Source organism: Plectrocnemia conspersa, unplaced genomic scaffold (genome assembly GCF_051122295.1).
Source record: "Plectrocnemia conspersa isolate PC_06_02 unplaced genomic scaffold, ASM5112229v1 ptg000011l, whole genome shotgun sequence".
Lineage (NCBI taxonomy): Eukaryota > Metazoa > Arthropoda > Insecta > Trichoptera > Polycentropodidae > Plectrocnemia > Plectrocnemia conspersa.
Window position 1 is genome coordinate 23,663,866 of NW_028277175.1, and position 17,275 is coordinate 23,681,140.

At 30.1% G+C, this 17,275-nt stretch overlaps 2 protein-coding genes across 4 annotated transcripts; both read left to right on the forward strand.

Annotated features, from left to right (window-relative positions):
- Positions 1-1,503: 1,503 nt before the first annotated feature.
- On the forward strand, positions 1,504-11,161 carry LOC148230046 (uncharacterized). 3 transcript variants are annotated; one of them, XM_088196909.1, is made up of 15 exons: positions 1,504-1,582; positions 1,724-1,887; positions 3,067-3,218; positions 3,286-3,391; positions 7,674-7,938; positions 8,004-8,091; positions 8,211-8,460; positions 8,525-8,605; positions 8,776-9,082; positions 9,154-9,363; positions 9,431-9,690; positions 9,917-10,146; positions 10,227-10,265; positions 10,772-10,925; positions 10,997-11,161. In XM_088196909.1, the coding sequence occupies exons 2-15, from the start codon at positions 1,789-1,791 to the stop codon at positions 11,054-11,056; spliced, it is 2,301 nt and encodes a 766-aa protein (XP_088053035.1). In that variant the 5' UTR covers positions 1,504-1,582; positions 1,724-1,788; the 3' UTR covers positions 11,057-11,161. The 3 variants fall into 3 exon arrangements, with proteins under 3 accessions (XP_088053035.1, XP_088053036.1, XP_088053034.1); XM_088196910.1 differs by lacking the exon at positions 10,227-10,265; XM_088196908.1 differs by lacking the exons at positions 7,674-7,938; positions 8,004-8,091; positions 8,211-8,460; ... (6 more) ...; positions 10,772-10,925; positions 10,997-11,161 and having other exon boundaries at positions 3,286-5,810.
- Positions 11,162-12,947: 1,786 nt separating this feature from the next.
- LOC148230047 (phosphatidylserine decarboxylase proenzyme, mitochondrial-like) lies at positions 12,948-14,676 on the forward strand. Its single transcript, XM_088196932.1, has one exon. It carries the CDS (start codon positions 13,099-13,101, stop codon positions 14,224-14,226), a length of 1,128 nt encoding a protein of 375 aa, XP_088053058.1. The 5' UTR covers positions 12,948-13,098; the 3' UTR covers positions 14,227-14,676.
- The last annotated feature ends 2,599 nt before the right edge of the window (positions 14,677-17,275 follow it).

Consider the following 17,275-nt stretch of genomic DNA (forward strand, 5'->3'; position numbering starts at 1 on the left):
CGCTAGCTGCTTCACCTTTCATTTTAAAATTATGCAAATTAAATCTATTTTTAAATTTTTTTAAAATCGACATCGAAAAAAAGTTTTTTTGCCGTTATAGCGAAACATTTTAGGCCGTAAATCGAAAACGTGCCTTAATTGAAGAGGGCCGTTATAGCGAAAGGAAGTAGCATAGTCTTTTATGAAGACACTACTAGATGCACTGTTTGCAGCAAGGGTTACACTATTAACTTTGTTAGTCTCGTTAATAGCAGAAGCTTGGATTTGAGCCCTTTATTACATGATATGTCACTGATTTGTGTTATGTTAGTCGATGTGTTTGTTAAATTATGATCTGATGTGTCGTCTAAGACCGACTTTATATTGAGACTCGTCGGTTTTGGCAATCATTTTTGTCGTAATTTCATTTATCGACATCTAAAAACTTGCGTTTCAGTCATTATAGTATTTTCTCTTAAAAAAACATTTCATTACTACAATCTTTTCTCCTTTGAACAGACATTGCTTTATCTTTGAGCAACTGTTGAGTCTCCTTTTTGGATATGTTTATAACTACTGTAAGCAAGTTATATGTAAAAATAATAAATTTATCATGATTTTTGTCAAATTAAACTCAATTTATATTTGGCAATATAAAATATATTTTTTAGTATTTTATTATGTCAATTTATATTCTAAATAAATAATTATATTTGTATAATAACTGCTTTTTATTTTTGTCATTCATAAACATCTTTAATATTTTATACTCATACATGTTTTAATTAGGCAAAGATTTTTAAATGATATAAAAATCTGTAAACATTATGACTATATTTTAACAATAATCTATTCAAGTTAAATAAGAGTCATATATTGTTTTTATATTTATTTAATTACAAACATACAATACAAGTCTATCGAACTCTAATTCAACAGTGCGAATAAAAAAAGTTTAATGCGCCTAAGGTTCCATTGTGCAACAAATAGTTTGGCACCGACGTTAAATAGGTGAGAGGAACTTTGCCCAGCTTCTTGGCAAAGGATCTTGATCCACTATTGATGTATCGACTGATGGAGATCTATTTGTGTTGCAGCAAGTTCCTACACTAATGTCACATTAGAACGTTCACGTCACGTTTAATGAATCAATTATTTTTATTATGATACATAATAACAGCATGATTGAATAATAAACTTATATTATTTTTTATAAATATTTAAATAAGCACAATACAATAATATGTTTTATATTATATCATATACTCAATAAAGTAGCAACTTCAATAGATTATATTATATTATATATGTGTGGATATTAATAAGATAATGGCAAAATTACACTAAATATATGTATGAAATTTGCAATGTACAATATATCAACAGCTTTATTACTATACTTCAAGTTTATTTAATAGGTCAGTTTATATATTTTAATAAGATTTAAAGCAACTTCTGATCCATCCTATACGAGTGCAGTAATCAGTGCAACTGCAACATTTAACATGGTCCAAATATATTATCAGTTCGGTATAGTTAGTCGGGTCATACACAACTCTCCCAGGACAGCGTCCTGAAAGTTTGGTCGACATTATTTTTACATGTATGTAACGCGAACAAATGTGTAAACCTCCGAGTGTGTGCTAAATTCACAGTGCTTGTGTTATGTGCATAAAAATTGCATAATCACCTTCATAACGCATAATTTCCTATAATACGTTCATTTATATCAATTGTGTTATAGATTGCTTTCAGGACAATTTAACACTTAAATTTTCAGGATAGATTGTATCATATATAATAAAAGTTATGGCTTTTGAATTAAAGTTTTCGAAATTCGATAACACCCCATGGGGTTTTCGATTGACGGGAGGGAGCGATTATGGATTACCTTTGATCGTAGTCAAGGTAAGTTATTATGTATTTAGCCAAATAAAATATATTGTAGCAGCCAATTTTTTGATCACATTTCAAACTGATTGATGTATGTGAATTAATTTCATTGCAATCGTCATAAATGCCATGTGAATGTTTTCGAGTTCATTATTTATATCATTAATAGTGATTCATGTATGCTTTAAGAATATTGTATATAAATTCCTTTAGCTTATAATAAGTATTAATAAGTACAGTATAATAACTTATTATTTATCTTTTTTATATATTATATAACTTATTCTGTGGACGACGAGTTCCAAATTTTATTAGTATATAAAATTACTCATAAATTATTTAAGATATTGATTACTAAAAAAAACATTGAAAATAATTAATATCTGTAAGAAAAATCTCAGAAAACAATTTAAGAAAATTTTTGTGGTTTTCAATACCAAGGTTTAGTCAGATTCATGACCTACATTCTTATTGTTCTTGAAAATTGAAGATCAATAGTCTATCTACAAACTTTCAGTTTTATGACTATTAAAAAATATATTGTATATATATAAATATATATAGCAATTTATACAATATTTATAAAAATAGTACCATACAAACAACCAAATTTAATAAATATTGCTTCTGATCTAATTAAATTTAACAAAATAGGCTCAATTTTTTTTTAGGAAATCGAAAAGCAATATGATGACATTTTATAAAAAAAACTCTTGACGCATTTTATATTAACATATTTCTAGAAGCATCTTAAAGTTTCAATATGCATAAATAAAGTATTAATAATACTCTAGTTAAAATAATTGGCAATTTTAATCGTACGTGTGTTTATTTGCCTTTAAAAATAAAATTAAATAGGGCAATCTAACTTAGAACTTGCTCAAAAGTTTTGATCTCTCGGATATAAACTAGTTTTTATTTTTTAATTATTGTTTTTGTGTCATCTGTATTAACTTGATAGCTACAAATGAATAGTAAGCATTAATTAAAAGGCTTATAAATATTGATCGATAACCTAATTCTTTAACTACTGTTGGCAAACGGTTATGTCCTTCAATGAATCACACATAAAATCTAATATCGGCCATGAACACTTGGCATTTAATTAAATCGATTTGATTGACATTACTTCGTTGGTGTTACTCCAAAACTTGATCGACGTGTATAAATATGTGTGCTCTATATTATATATAGGTAACAGAAGGCAGCATTTCAGATCAGATCGGTCTGAGGAACAATGATATTTTGCTAAAAGTTAACCAAGTCGATACTACGTCGCTGACGCACGATGAAGCTCACGGCGTCATTTTAAAAGCTGGGAATAATTTTGTTGCCACAGTTATCAGGTATCGTAGCATTTTACAATGATGCTATTTTAATTTAATATATGTTTTAGTGTGATGCGTTTTTCAGAGAGAATACTATACCGACTGAACCAGAAAGTTTTCAGATGTCGACAAACGAAATCATGGCCCAAACAAATACCGTACCTGCTCCCTACGTCAATGGCACCGAACAGGTACCCAATTGGTACTCGTATAGCACCCAGGTCTCCTCAAAGGTTTATAAGCCTTTCTCGTCATATCCGAACGTTCCTCCTTTAGAGAATCCTCTTATATTATGCCCCAATAACACGGTCAAACAACAAGAATGGAAGGAGTGCTCTTCTCAACAGATCAAATATGACTCAACATCAAACGACAACATAATACACCAAGACAAAATAGACATTTGTGAAATTGAACAATCCGCCAATGAGATTGTGCAAGAGAACGGCATTGAAACGATCAAGAGTACCAAAATTGAAAATAAGTGTGTGACTGTAATACCCATCACTGTTGAAAAGAGAGATGAATCTAAAGAAAGTAAAGTACTAGATAGTTGTTCAATGAAGAAGCAGGAAAGCACAAATGTATCCAAAGCAACTCAAGAAAGTAGCTCAAAGAAAGAATGCTCAAACGTATCCAAAACAAAACAAGAAAGTAGCTCAAACGTGTCTAAAACTGAGACGCAAGAGAGTTGCTCAAAGAAAAAGCAAGAAGTGACATTAGAAGATGTGAAAGTCAATGCTATAAATGCTGCTAATGTTTTATCAGAACAAGCTAAAATTAATGGAGTGTCTTCATTCGAAGGGAAGAAGATGGGTACAGTAGAAGCTTTTGAAACTATAGCTCAAGGGATGCAAAAGTGTTGCTTTCAAGTACCTTGTGCAGCCACAAAACAAACGGAAGCAGACGTTCTACTCAAAGCTTTCTTCATCCATTTAACTGACGTTATGGTAATATTAACTCGGATGATCAATAGTGATAGTGGTAATTGTTACACTTGTATATGCAGTCCTAGTTGTGCTTGTATGCAAAAGGTGTGCCAAAATATTGAGAAGAAATGTTCTACGAACGTTCAAAAAGAAAGATCTGTTCAACAAGAAAATGTTTGTAAAATGCACACAGTTAGTAAGACAGAAACTGAAACTATAGAAACCGCCAATACTGGTCAAGTTTTGAAAACTGTCATAGATAATATTCAGAGTGCTACGGGAGTTGACGTTACAGTTAACGGAAAAGATCCTTTAGAATGGTTATCTGATTTAGACGAACAAGAAAAGAAGTTAAAGGAAAGTTTCGCATCAGAGCAAATTGTTCAAAGCGTAAAAGCTAAAGAGGCAGTCGTTGAAGAAGTGAAATCGGAAGTTATAATTGAAGATGTAACGGAAGTGCAAGCTCAAACGTCAAGTGAAACTCATGAGATAGAAGTTGAAGAAACAAAAAAAGTTGAATCTATGAGTGCTGAAGTGCAAGAAGTAAAATTAGAGGAAAATCATTTTGAAGCAGTGTCAAATAAAGTTGAATCTGTGAGTACTGAAATACAAGAATCGGTATCGAATTCAGTCGAAGAAGTCAAATGTGAAGTGAATCAAATGAAAGAAACGCACGCTGAAGTTTCAATTAAGCAATCTGAACAAGTCATAATGAACCAAGCTCAAGAATCGAGTTATGCTAAGATCGAATCAGCATCAGTGAGCGTCGAATCGTCTGCAGTTCAAAATCAGTCAGAAGTGATTCTCGACACTCAAGAGATAAAACTCGAGATGAAAAAGTCTAAGCAATGTGCCAAAGAAGAGAATACAGTGAGAAGTCCAGGATGGGACGTCAAGGTAATACCAAACGATCCCCAAACCCCGAACACTGACGAATACCTTTTCAGATTAGACGTGAAATTCAAAGGTAAACTAGCCGATGGTCCAGAAATTGAACCTATAACCGAAGAACCGACTTTACACGAAGACTTGTCCATAGTCAGAAGACCAGTGTTCACTATTGGAGACGTAGCGATTGAAAGTAGTAAAAGTTCCATACCGGACGAGGCCATCAACAAAATTGACGATCAAAAAAGATTGCCAAAACCGACGAGTCTCAATATAAAGTCGGTCTTAGACGACACATCAGATCATAATTTAACAAACACATCGACTAACATAACACAAATCAGTGACGTATCATGTAATGAAAGCGCTCAAATCCAAGCTTCTGCTATTAACGAGACTAACAAAGTTAATAGTGTAACCCTTGCTGCAAACAGTGCATCTAGTAGTGTCTTCATAAAAGACTATGCTACTTCCGCCGATGAACTTGCTAGTTCTGCTTCTGCCGATGGATTTATCAGTACTATATCCACCTCCACCACTGCCAATAATCAAACCAGCTCAAACGACAAGTCTGTTGTTTCACAGACAAAGGTTTGTGTGGACGCTTTTAGAATGCTTTCTAGTGTTTTCAAACGCCTCATTGTAACATAGCTCAATTTGGTCAGCTTTCGTCTTTCAGATTTTGAAACGCCATGGAAATCTTGTAAAAATCATTCTGGCTATATCTATGTATGTATAAATGTTAAGCATAAATTATGTAAAAAAAATGGTATGTAAAATAAATAAAAACAAACTAATAATTTTTGCTTAATGGTTGTGTTTATTGATTTTTAATTTAAAATAATATTAAATAAATATTGTCGCTTTATTATAAAAACCTTCCATGTCTATTTAGTATATAGTATATACAAAAATACAAAATTGAAGATATAAAATATAATTTAAAATAAATATAGATACTAAAGCAAAATAAATTATACATATACATATGTATAAAAGATTAAACATTTTTACAAAACATATGGAATAAAAATCTCATAAAAGATATACTTCAAGGTTTTCAAAGTAAGGCGATAATATACATACTACATATGTACAATGAAACTTTTTTTAAATTAAAATCAAATTATCAATCTTAAATACAGAGGTAACGTTTTTACTTTCATATATTCTTGAGAAATTTGCTACAAAATCAATAAAAATTTTAAGGGTCAAGGCCATTTGCAACATTCGTGTTGTACAGAAAATCATAACAAGAAATAGAAAATTTTAATTCTACTACAATATAATTATAAATATATTTTTAATATTATAATATAGTGCAATATATTTTTGTTAAGATTTTCTCTACAGCTCGAGGGTTGTAAATGGCCGTACTCGAAAGTATAAGCTACAATTCATTCCAGCTTTAAGATTATTGACTCTCCTTGTGTATGTACATTCTTGTTATTTTTATTATATTTATATAAAAACGTGTCTAATAATGGAATATTTAAATATTATCTTATTTTATAAATAAAAAATCTGGACAAATTCCTCTTATTTATATGCAAGAGCAAAAAATGTTTCACTGTATACATATGTAAGTAAAATATAATAAATAATATAATATATAATATCATCAGCTTAGCTCTAACTCTAGATAAAAGCAAATAATACAATTATTGGGATTTCATTAAAACAAGATGTAAGGGGGAATAGTTTTTACGTCGAAAACTCCAAAAATATTTTGCTTGTTCTCTTTTTTATATTTTTTTTTCATATTAGCTGCTTTTTTATTAATATTAATAGACCACGATAACAATTATTATTTAAAGTGCTATAAAATAAATGTAAAATAATAATTAGTAAACTTTTTTTAAATTATTAAGCATATTACCACAAAATAATTATGTTAAGGTGATCAGATTTTTAGAAAATCAAATGACAATGTTTGTTCGGAGCTAAAAAAAGGTCATCACGAAAAATTTTGTTTTAGGACAAATGAGAAGAAATTGCTATGGGAGCTAAAAAAAAGATTATGCTAACATTTTTAATTTAAAATACAGTGAAAAAACAAGTTTATTAAAAAAAATTACTTTCAGAAAATGTAGTGTACTAATTTTAGTATTTTCCCAAAATTGAATTGTCATAAAACCAATTATTTTTAACGAGCAGTAAAAAAATACATTTTTATATATATATATATATATATATATATATATATATATATATATATATATATATATATATATATAGATAGAACTTAGCTAATGGTATTTTAATTTAATAATAATATATAACATTTAAATCACACATTCATACTGTCACTCAAATTTACATCTCAAAAACTAATTAATTTAACTATTTCAATTCACAAAACTATATCATCCTCAATTTAGTATCATTATCATTCCATTCCTTCACTATCCATTCCATATATAAAAAATCATAGTTTGCTGTAATATTATATACATAAATCAAAAATATTTGTATATATTACATTATTTTTTGCAATGTATATATTCATTAAGAAAAGTATCGAAGTTCTTCAATAAATCTATTGTGTAAAATAAAATAAAAAAAAATGTTTATTGTACGATGACCTTGAAACGTGTATAAAAAAGCAAATCTATAATCATCACTAGAAAATAAAAAAGTAAATCTAACTTTATAGGAAAACATTAAAATGGAAGAAGAAGTAGTGATGATGTCTCAAGAATCACAATCTTTAGAGATTAGCGAACAAATGGAACACGCGAGTACGGAAGAAAGCAAAGAAATGGCAATGAACGAAGACATAACCGTCGAATCTGCTCCTCAGACGTTTACGATGGGCGATCAAGCCAAGAGCTTTGCCACAACAACCATGAACGGAGTTCAAACTATTGCAAATGGAACTGGCGACCAATTTAATGGGGGTTTAAATGATATGGAAGAAGGTCTGGACATAGTAGTCTATATAAAATTATATAATTTATATTTATTTATTGAATTCTTCTTATAGACATAGGTAAGGCTGGTTTGGCCGATCAAGAAATATTTTCAATAATATCTGGACACGCAGAGCAAACGAAAGAGCAGCACGTAGTTGGGTAAAAGTGCATTTATTACTACTGAAAATGAAAAACAAATATCCAGCAACGACTATTTTTGTACAATATTTGCTCGTTTTTTTTTTATCATGAGTTTATTAATCAAGGTGCTTATAAAGTTTGCAGAAAGTATTAGCGTCTCACATGCGTCGTCCGGATGACGAAATAAATAAAAATGAAAATCCAGAAATGTTGCCGGTGTTTGGCTTTTTACGAGATTCTGAAGTATTCAAAGCATTGAATGAAGAATCTTTGAAAGAAAAAGCAGAAAGACTTCAAGAGGAGAGAAGAAAATATACTACGTTCTTACAGAAACCAAACAGACCTATCCCGTATGATAAGAAAATGGTTCAACAATTAGAATTTGAAGTGAGTTTAAAAAATAACATTAATACAATCATAATAATCTTATTCTGAAATTAAATGAATTTAGGAACCGCCATATAGAGTCAACATAAAGAAACAACCGAAAAAGGATAAGAACGATTTATTAGGACCTAGCATTTTATCTGAGGTATAATATCGATAGTGCCATAAATACGTGTCGTGTCAGGTGCATGTTTTTTGTGCACAAGTTTTTTTTGCTAATTGTATATAAACGGTCGTATTTATGGCAATACTTATTTATACATTTAATCAAGTAATAAATATCAATATAATAATGTTTATAAATATTTATTTTAGGGAGTATTCTTAGTACCGGAAGTGCCAATTTTAATTCCAGAACCAACTCCACAATATTACGAAGCCCCTGAATACCTATCGGATTCTTCTTTCCCCGATTTGGAAGACACTGGAATACCACTACCGGTTAAGGTACCTGCACCTGTAGTAGAAGAAAACATGAATTTGGAAGATACCACAATCGAATCTGACGAATGTGAAAATAAAATGGAAACTGAAGTTCAACAAAATGAAGAAGCCCGAACTGAACATTCCACTGCTGAAGAAGATCCGTGGAATGAAACCATGATTTGCGACGATACCATCGGTTCTCCTCTATTCTTATAAAGTATTATATAATTATTGATTGGATTATAATGTATTATAACTATATTTTAGATGAAAATCTAACTATGGAAGAGCAATTGACTAAAGTACAGAAGCAACTGATGGCTTTAGCCAAACTTCCAGCAACTATTCAACAAACTATTGACATAGTTACAAAGCAGTTGAGTAAAATGGTTCCAAAGTTGGATACAGCTGCTGAGAATCATCAGCAAGAAGAAAAAGTAACCAATGGTGAAGCGCTTGCTGAAAACGGCCACGAAGGTATATTTTTATTTTGTAAATAAATATTTACTTTAAACGCATGATTATAACTAAATTATAATTACAGAAGAATTAGCTTTAGATGAAGATAAACAAGAGGGAGAAGAAAAAGTAGAAGTTATAGAAAACGGAGATAGTAAAGTAACTCTTGAAAATGTCAAATGCGAAGTGAATGGTAAGGAACATGTAGAAAATGGGGAGACCGTTGAAGAGTTTCCAGAAAAAACAACAAACGGTGTTGCCGAAAAAATAACAAATGGAAATGTTGAGAAGAAAGAAGAAACTATGAATCTTAATGAGCATCAAAAAATTGAGAAGATGAAAAAGGTATTTTAATTATTTAGTAAAACTCTACTTCAACGACAGCTCGCATACGTCACTCGTCTGCGGGCTGAAACGGTGTGTAGTCATACCGCAACAAATACCCTTCTTAGGGAACCGCTGCTCTACTTAACTCAATCTAAATTGAGAATTCAAAATGGAATGATAAATTGCTATTGCAAGTACTAATTATCAATTTTTCATGATAACAATGATTAATATACTTACATAGGATTTAATGGATGAACTCAGCGAAGAGCACATGATGAGACAAGTGAAACAACGTCCGAGTGGTCGAGTGGGTAAACCGAAACCTGTATTTGGTCCATTGGTACCGCAAGAAAGGCCCATTGTACTTCCCGGTGGGCGCAAATGGAAAGGACCCAAAGACGCTTTCACCGATTCGTTTATTGCAGAAACTCTTAGCGGACAAGCGGAAGTGATCATGGGAAAGGCTCTAGGGTACACTTTTTTCATTTTTACCATATCGATTTCATAATGCTGTAACTATATTAATTCATATGAAACCATTTCATTTGTAGGAGTCATTTCGAAAAGATTTATCCTTCATACGCTCAAAGGTATCACCATTTTCATTCCAATATATAAATGAATACATAATTAAACATTAAATCATATCGAAATGAATATTGGATCATTATTTATATAGCAATATATCATTCCAAGTGTATAAATATTGTAAAAAATACTGTTGTAACTAAATGTTGTGTTTAATTCTATATCGATAGCTAGACTGTATATAAATTATGTTTTTTGTTCTAATTTATAACAAATAGATACAACATTGGAATATTATATGGCCCTGGAGTAAACAGCAATTAAATCACCAATATAGGTAATGTATCTATGATTTTGTATCAAAATCTTGTATATGTAATGTGACTAAAAACTTGTTAAAAATAATATATTCCAGAGACTCAAATTGTCATTTAGTATCCACAAATAAAGATCGCAGGTATTTTATATTTATAATAATGATCCAATATTAAACTTATTCATTCAGCACATACATTAATTATATTCTATGAACTTGCGCTACAAATTCTAATGGCATATTAAATTTAAGGGTTAACTTTATGAAATTCAATAAACCTCCAATCGCATTGGGACATTTGAAAGAATCTTCCGTCTTTAAGATGGTACATGATATTGATGAGCCGCCGCATCATGGTATACAAGATAGAGCTTCAGTTGTACTAGCTGAAAGTGAATTTAGAGAGGTAATTTATTTTTATTTTTAATAATTTATATATCAATACATAAAATACACTAACATTCTCTTTTTGTTAAGAAATGCCGTTCAGTTACGCCGTCTTCGTTCGACAAAGTTGACATGTCAATGGAATCATAAAGATCTTAAATGATTATTAGCTCGTTTGTATATTTATTATTAATATGTACAAATTTTAGTTGAAAAATACAACAATCAATATAATGTATTTATTATAAAAATAAGTCTTTTGTACATCAAAAAAATATTTATTATGTAATGTATATATATGAATATTATGTATATTTATATGAATGTATTATTTTAGTTTAACAGTAATTTTTCAATGAAAAATTAAATATTAAAAATATATACATTGGCTGTGTATTTTTTATTTTAATTATCAAGGAACTTACATCTATTGATCACAGTACAATTTTGGGAAGGTTTTCATTACTAATAAAGGTTATTAAGTGACTTTTTATAATGGAATAGGAATTTTAAAGGTGATAATAGAATTTTCGACCATGAATGACAATAAGGGACATTAAATAACAAAAGAAACGAATGTCATTCAGAAATGTATTGTAACAAAAGAAATATAAATCATCCAGGAACCAAATATTGCATAAAAGCCACAAACATTTATATTCTTGCCAGTTATAGAATTTTAAATTAACCTGTTGTAATAGATCAAATAGTCTAATAATACATGTTTTACATAAAAAATATTATATTGTAATTCCACCACGAATCATCTGTATTGTTCAAAAGATCTAGAACTAGAAAAAACGTTGTAAAACGTATATTGAACCACATCAGTAAATAATTTCAATTTTTTTTTTTGCTAGATCCTCCTTATTCACAATATTTTCACATTATCTACTACTTTAAACTATGTTTAAGGGATAAGATTCATATTCCAAAAGCAGACGGAGCTATTTTTTTTTAATTCTTAAGAATATCGACGCCACGTTCAACAACGTGTTGGTACTTAAATACGTTTCTAAACTGAAAACTTAGGTTTTTATCGCCGTGCGCATTTTTATTTCCAAGCATCGGCTAAAAATCGCAATTTACCATTTATCAGTGTCGTATATAACACTGAATAACACACAATGGCACTGATAAACGTTTATTTGCGATTTTAACCGATTTTTGGGGAATTAATACGTGCACGGCGATAAAAAAAACTTTTTTTAATTTTTTTAAATATAGCAAAACGTTGTTGGCCACTTTCGCAGACGTTAGGGGCGAAAGCGAAACAAATGTTCATAGCCATTGAATTCCGAACGTGACACAGGTATTCTTACGATGTAGCAAAAAATTACAAAATATGGCAATAAGAGTAATTTAAATTAAAAATATATTTACAAGTTATAGAAGTATGATTGAAAGATTGTAATGGTTGGATATTCAAGAAAAATTGAAGTAATTGAATTAGTATTTATATATAAGTTATAAAGATGTACATAGATGATTATACTAGAAATAGAGATAGTTTAAAGATATATATATATATATAGGTACAAGAAAACGAGTACGGTAAGGGGAATATTGTACGGAGGTGTAAATTTGTGTAATAATATTCTTAGGACTTTGACGACGGGATGGTGACTGGTGGCAATTAGACACAGATTGAGCCGATGCAGTAGTATTTTATTGATGATAAATAGTTTGTTTACATAGTAGAATACAATATACTATTGTATTCAAGAGAAAAAACCGTCACGCCAGTGTTACCAAAGACCCGCCAAGTTTTGGCCATAATAAAATCTATATTTAAATATAAATAGACTCTAACAGGAAAATCCACAAAAATAAAAATTTGGCAGGTTTTCTCAATGGAATAAAGGAACACCTTCGTGCATTAGGAAATAAATGATAGTATTAAGGTATTATTTTATATTCTGTATAAATATTATTTACTTAACTTAGTTTATAAATGAATTATTACTTTATGTTTTAATCTCATACACTTTAGTATTTTTTATTTATAATTTAACTGGTCAATCTTTTCGTTGTTAAGACATCTTGTCATTTGACATTAGAAAGCAAGGTTATAATTCAAGTGCATAATATCATGATTGTGATAATACATTGATTAATACGCACATATATTTTTTATAAATCATTACTAAAAACAAGCATATCAACTCACACAATCAATCGAGTTGTAAATCATGGATTTTTTAAAGTTTACTGTAAGACAGTTGTATAATAATTATTCGCCGCCGATAAGAAAAACCAACAGTAATGCTATAGTTAGAAGAAACAAGTCATCTCATTCGATCAACTACCAGAACCTGACCAAAGTCAACAAGTGGCTGACTGTGAGAGGAGTCGTCACAAGATGGGTGCCTCTATCGGCCGGAGCGTACGGAATTTGGTTATATAAAAGAGGAATCAACGAAGATGTGACGAACATTGAACTCGAAGGCTACACGCATTTACCTCTTCGGATTGTTAGTAAATTATGGGGTGGCTTTGCTAATTTTGAACTGCCTAAATTTATGAGGAATTACGTTTATGGGAAGTATAGTAGGGCTTTCAAGGTCAATATGGAAGAAGCTGCCGTACACGACTTGACGGCTTATAGCAGCTTAGGAGCGTTTTTCACTAGAGAATTAAAGCCGGAAGTTCGAGTTGTGGATCAAACTGGATGTTTAGTATCACCATGCGATGGCAAGATTTTACATTGCGGACCAGCTACTTCCGCCACAATCGAACAAGTCAAAGGAGTGACTTATACGCTGGAAGAATTCTTCGGAGAGAATACTTGGAATAATAATAATAATGAATATAACGATTATTACGAGTCTATAATGAAGAACAGTCAAGATAATATATTGCATCATTGTGTGATATATTTAGCGCCCGGTGATTATCATCGCTTTCATTCTCCGTGCGATTGGAAAGCTTCGTTTCGGAGACACTTCTCTGGAAAATTGTTATCGGTGAATCCGATATTTGCTAAGTTGATTCCTGGATTGTTTTGTTTGAATGAGAGAGCTGTTTATGTAGGCGAATGGAAGTACGGATTCTTCAGCTTTACTCCCGTCGGAGCCACGAACGTAGGTTCGATAGACGTTTATAAAGATAAGCAATTAAAAACTAATAAAAGGAAATTGAACCACACCGAAGATCTTCTGTTCGAAGAGTTTGATTTGCAGAGGGGCGAAATGACAGGACAGTTCAATATGGGAAGTACGATTGTACTCATCTTTGAAGCTCCCAAGAACTTCAAATTCATACTCGACGATGGCGATAAAGTAAAGATGGGGCAAAAACTAGGATGCTTAAAGAAATAGTCTTGGAACGCTTATAGAGTATATTTTTACCATATAATGAGATTTTTATATATATGGTAACCAAAAAAGTATGTGCAGTTTTGAATATTCAAATAATCATCTTTGCATCCAAGTTTTTAAGCCCTGTTTTGAGATGTGAAAGATCTTAACAATCTCTATTGTGAAATTATATAATTAGTTGGAGGAATTAACGAAAACTGTACAAACTTTTTCGGACTACTAATGAATATTATAAACCTATAAAGACTTTATACGAGTTCGTAGAACTGTTAAGCTCAAAATTTAATTGATAAGAAATGTTAAACATATTTTATAAATAAATAATCATATAAATTTTTGCACATACATATATATATATTGTCAATATGACATTATGTATTCTTTTAGTTTGTTACTATTATTATTACACATGTTTTTATATATATTTTTAATAAATATTGTTTATTTTTATCCAAGTAGTACTTTACTTACCCGAACCATTCTTATTTATAATTAAAAAGGGATTCAATTTAAAATTGTTTTTCAACAATATTTCAATCAAGGTTATTGGAATCTTATGCAATTGCTAGCTGTCAGATGTCATATTATCTTGTCTTTCGAACTGACGTTGAATTTTAAAGTCCTTGAACTAATTGAGAGATTACAGGTTTTAAATTCAGCTGTGCGTATTTTTTGTACATTCATTTTTATGACCTCGTTAACTGCGGAGTGTACCTTCAGATATAAATATACATAATTTAAAGTTCTGATCCACAAAAAAATGAAGAAAACCAGTCGCTGTTCTTATACCTTAACTTCTTCAAACTCCTTTTGTGGCTTTTGAAATCTCTTTCAAGAGAAGCATTTTCTGTATGTTTATAGCTTATCGGAACGGCACACTTTCTTCACCTTTGACTGATACCTATATACTAGCAACAGTGGTATAAATCGGTGACTAATACCTGAAAGACCTGGGTTATAATCCCATATGGACCCTAGTGTTTATTTTATTTCTATCGTGTCAGTGAGATCGGAATTAGTGATTATTACATAATTATAATTCTGATTGCTCATCACAGATTAAGTTTTCCTAATGTAGCGGATGAATTATGCAAACTAGATCGAGCTACATCGTGCCTAGTGATATATGTTGATTGTATACTGTAATAGTGGCATTTAGTTAATAAAATAGATGTCACCGATTCATAGATTTTGGAACGGAACGGAATATTTATATGAAATAAAATCCTAGAATTTTGGATATCATTGAGCATACACTACTGGTCAAAAATTTAAGACCAAAACCTGCAATACTACTCATAGTCACGAATCCACCCTTATTTCTTTTAATTAATAAAAATATTATCACCCAATTAAAGACACGATTTTATTGCTTGTGGCGTGAATTTTTGACTTCTGAGAAGTGATAATTGCATTTGTGCCCTTCTATTGACCAAAATTCGGTTTAAATATGCTTTGATCAGCCCTCCTATATCAGAATTCCATTGTAATATTGGTAAGGATAGTAAGCATATTTTTAAAACATTAATATCGAAGTTACTAAGTTTTCCCACTGTGACGGCGACGGCACGATTTTATTGATTTTAACGTGGATTTTTGACTTCTGAGAAGGGATAATTGTTTTTTATGCTCTTCTATTGGTCAAAATTCGGTTTAGATATGCTTTATTCGATTCTCACTTATTGTTAGTCGTAATATTGCTATATAAAGTCTAATCAATAATATTATAGTATTTGTATGGACACAGAAAAAAATCATTACGATGTGGACCAGACGTGACTTATCAAATAGATACTATTCCCATAAAAATTCTTATATTATTAAAAAAAATTGGTAATGAAAAACAAAGGAGATGTTTAAAAACATAATTCAAAATCATATCTTCATATTGAAGATTGGTTCGAGAAATATCATACAATGGACTAATATAACCAAACATCAAGTATATCCATCCAAGAAGTCAACGCTCATCACCGTTGTGTTGAAAATAAAGGTGCGTGTACGCATGCATGCACGCACATAGTTTTCCACGAATTTGTTTACACCGATATGAGAACGTTACCAATACTAAATCAGGGCTGGCTTGAAAGTAGGGTGCCCATATGTTAGAAATTGACTTATAAATTATAATATGTTATATTTTTATTATAAATTATTGTCATGTTGTGTAATTTTATAATATTATGTAATGAATAAAACCATTCCTGTTATATTCTATTGGTATTTTTATTGAATATATATTAAACAGATATTCAAACTGGAGAGTTATTCCAAAACTGCTATCATGTTTTTAAGTTAAATATGTATATTAATAAACAAAATAAGTAAGAAAATGATATTTTACATTTTCCTCCACAAATTAAATTAAAAAATAAAAATTAATTGAACGTTAAATTTCACATGGTCACCCTATTATATTTCTCACCAATACTGCATTGATGAACTTCCACATCTTCGACGGACTGTAAATATGTAGTAAGTATATAAGTAATTGTAATGTACATACATACATAAATATATTTATTGTATCTAATATCAAAGTAATAAAAAAAACAACGATAAATTCCGTGCGATTAAAAATATGTTGAGAACCATTGGTGTTGTGTGAATTACAATAGTGAACAATTAATTAAATACTATTTACAAGGATAGAGCGAAACTTTATTCTTTTGTCATTGCATTCTTGAGTGGGTTTTTTTCAGGTAGTGGTCCCAACATTTGGTTAGAAGAAGAAGCATAATCTTTGTGATATATTAATAAGAAATAAGATTTTGCCCTGTAAAGGTAAAGGTAAGATTCGTTGATTTTGATAAGATTGAATATAAATATTACACATTTTTTTCAAATTCAATTCAGAAAGATTTCAACATAGAATAAACGCAAGACAAATTTTTACATTATTTAAAGCAAATCAGTAAGAACTAAAATTGTAAATAATCAAACTTCAGAATGATTTATATTTAAAATCCAAAGTTGAAAAAACACTAAATATAAATACATAATCCTTACAAATACAGTATAAAAAATATTTTTTATTTTGACTACATAT

Bases quoted from the DNA above. Each gene is read 5' to 3' on its own strand.
- LOC148230046 (XM_088196908.1), top strand. From the start codon at position 1,789: ATGGCTTTTGAATTAAAGTTTTCGAAATTCGATAACACCCCATGGGGT. The intron at 1,888-3,066 runs GTAAGTTATTAT...TATTATATATAG, and splicing joins TACCTTTGATCGTAGTCAAG to GTAACAGAAGGCAGCATTTC. The intron at 3,219-3,285 runs GTATCGTAGCAT...TGCGTTTTTCAG, and splicing joins TTTGTTGCCACAGTTATCAG to AGAGAATACTATACCGACTG.
- LOC148230047 (XM_088196932.1), top strand. From the start codon at position 13,099: ATGGATTTTTTAAAGTTTACTGTAAGACAGTTGTATAATAATTATTCG.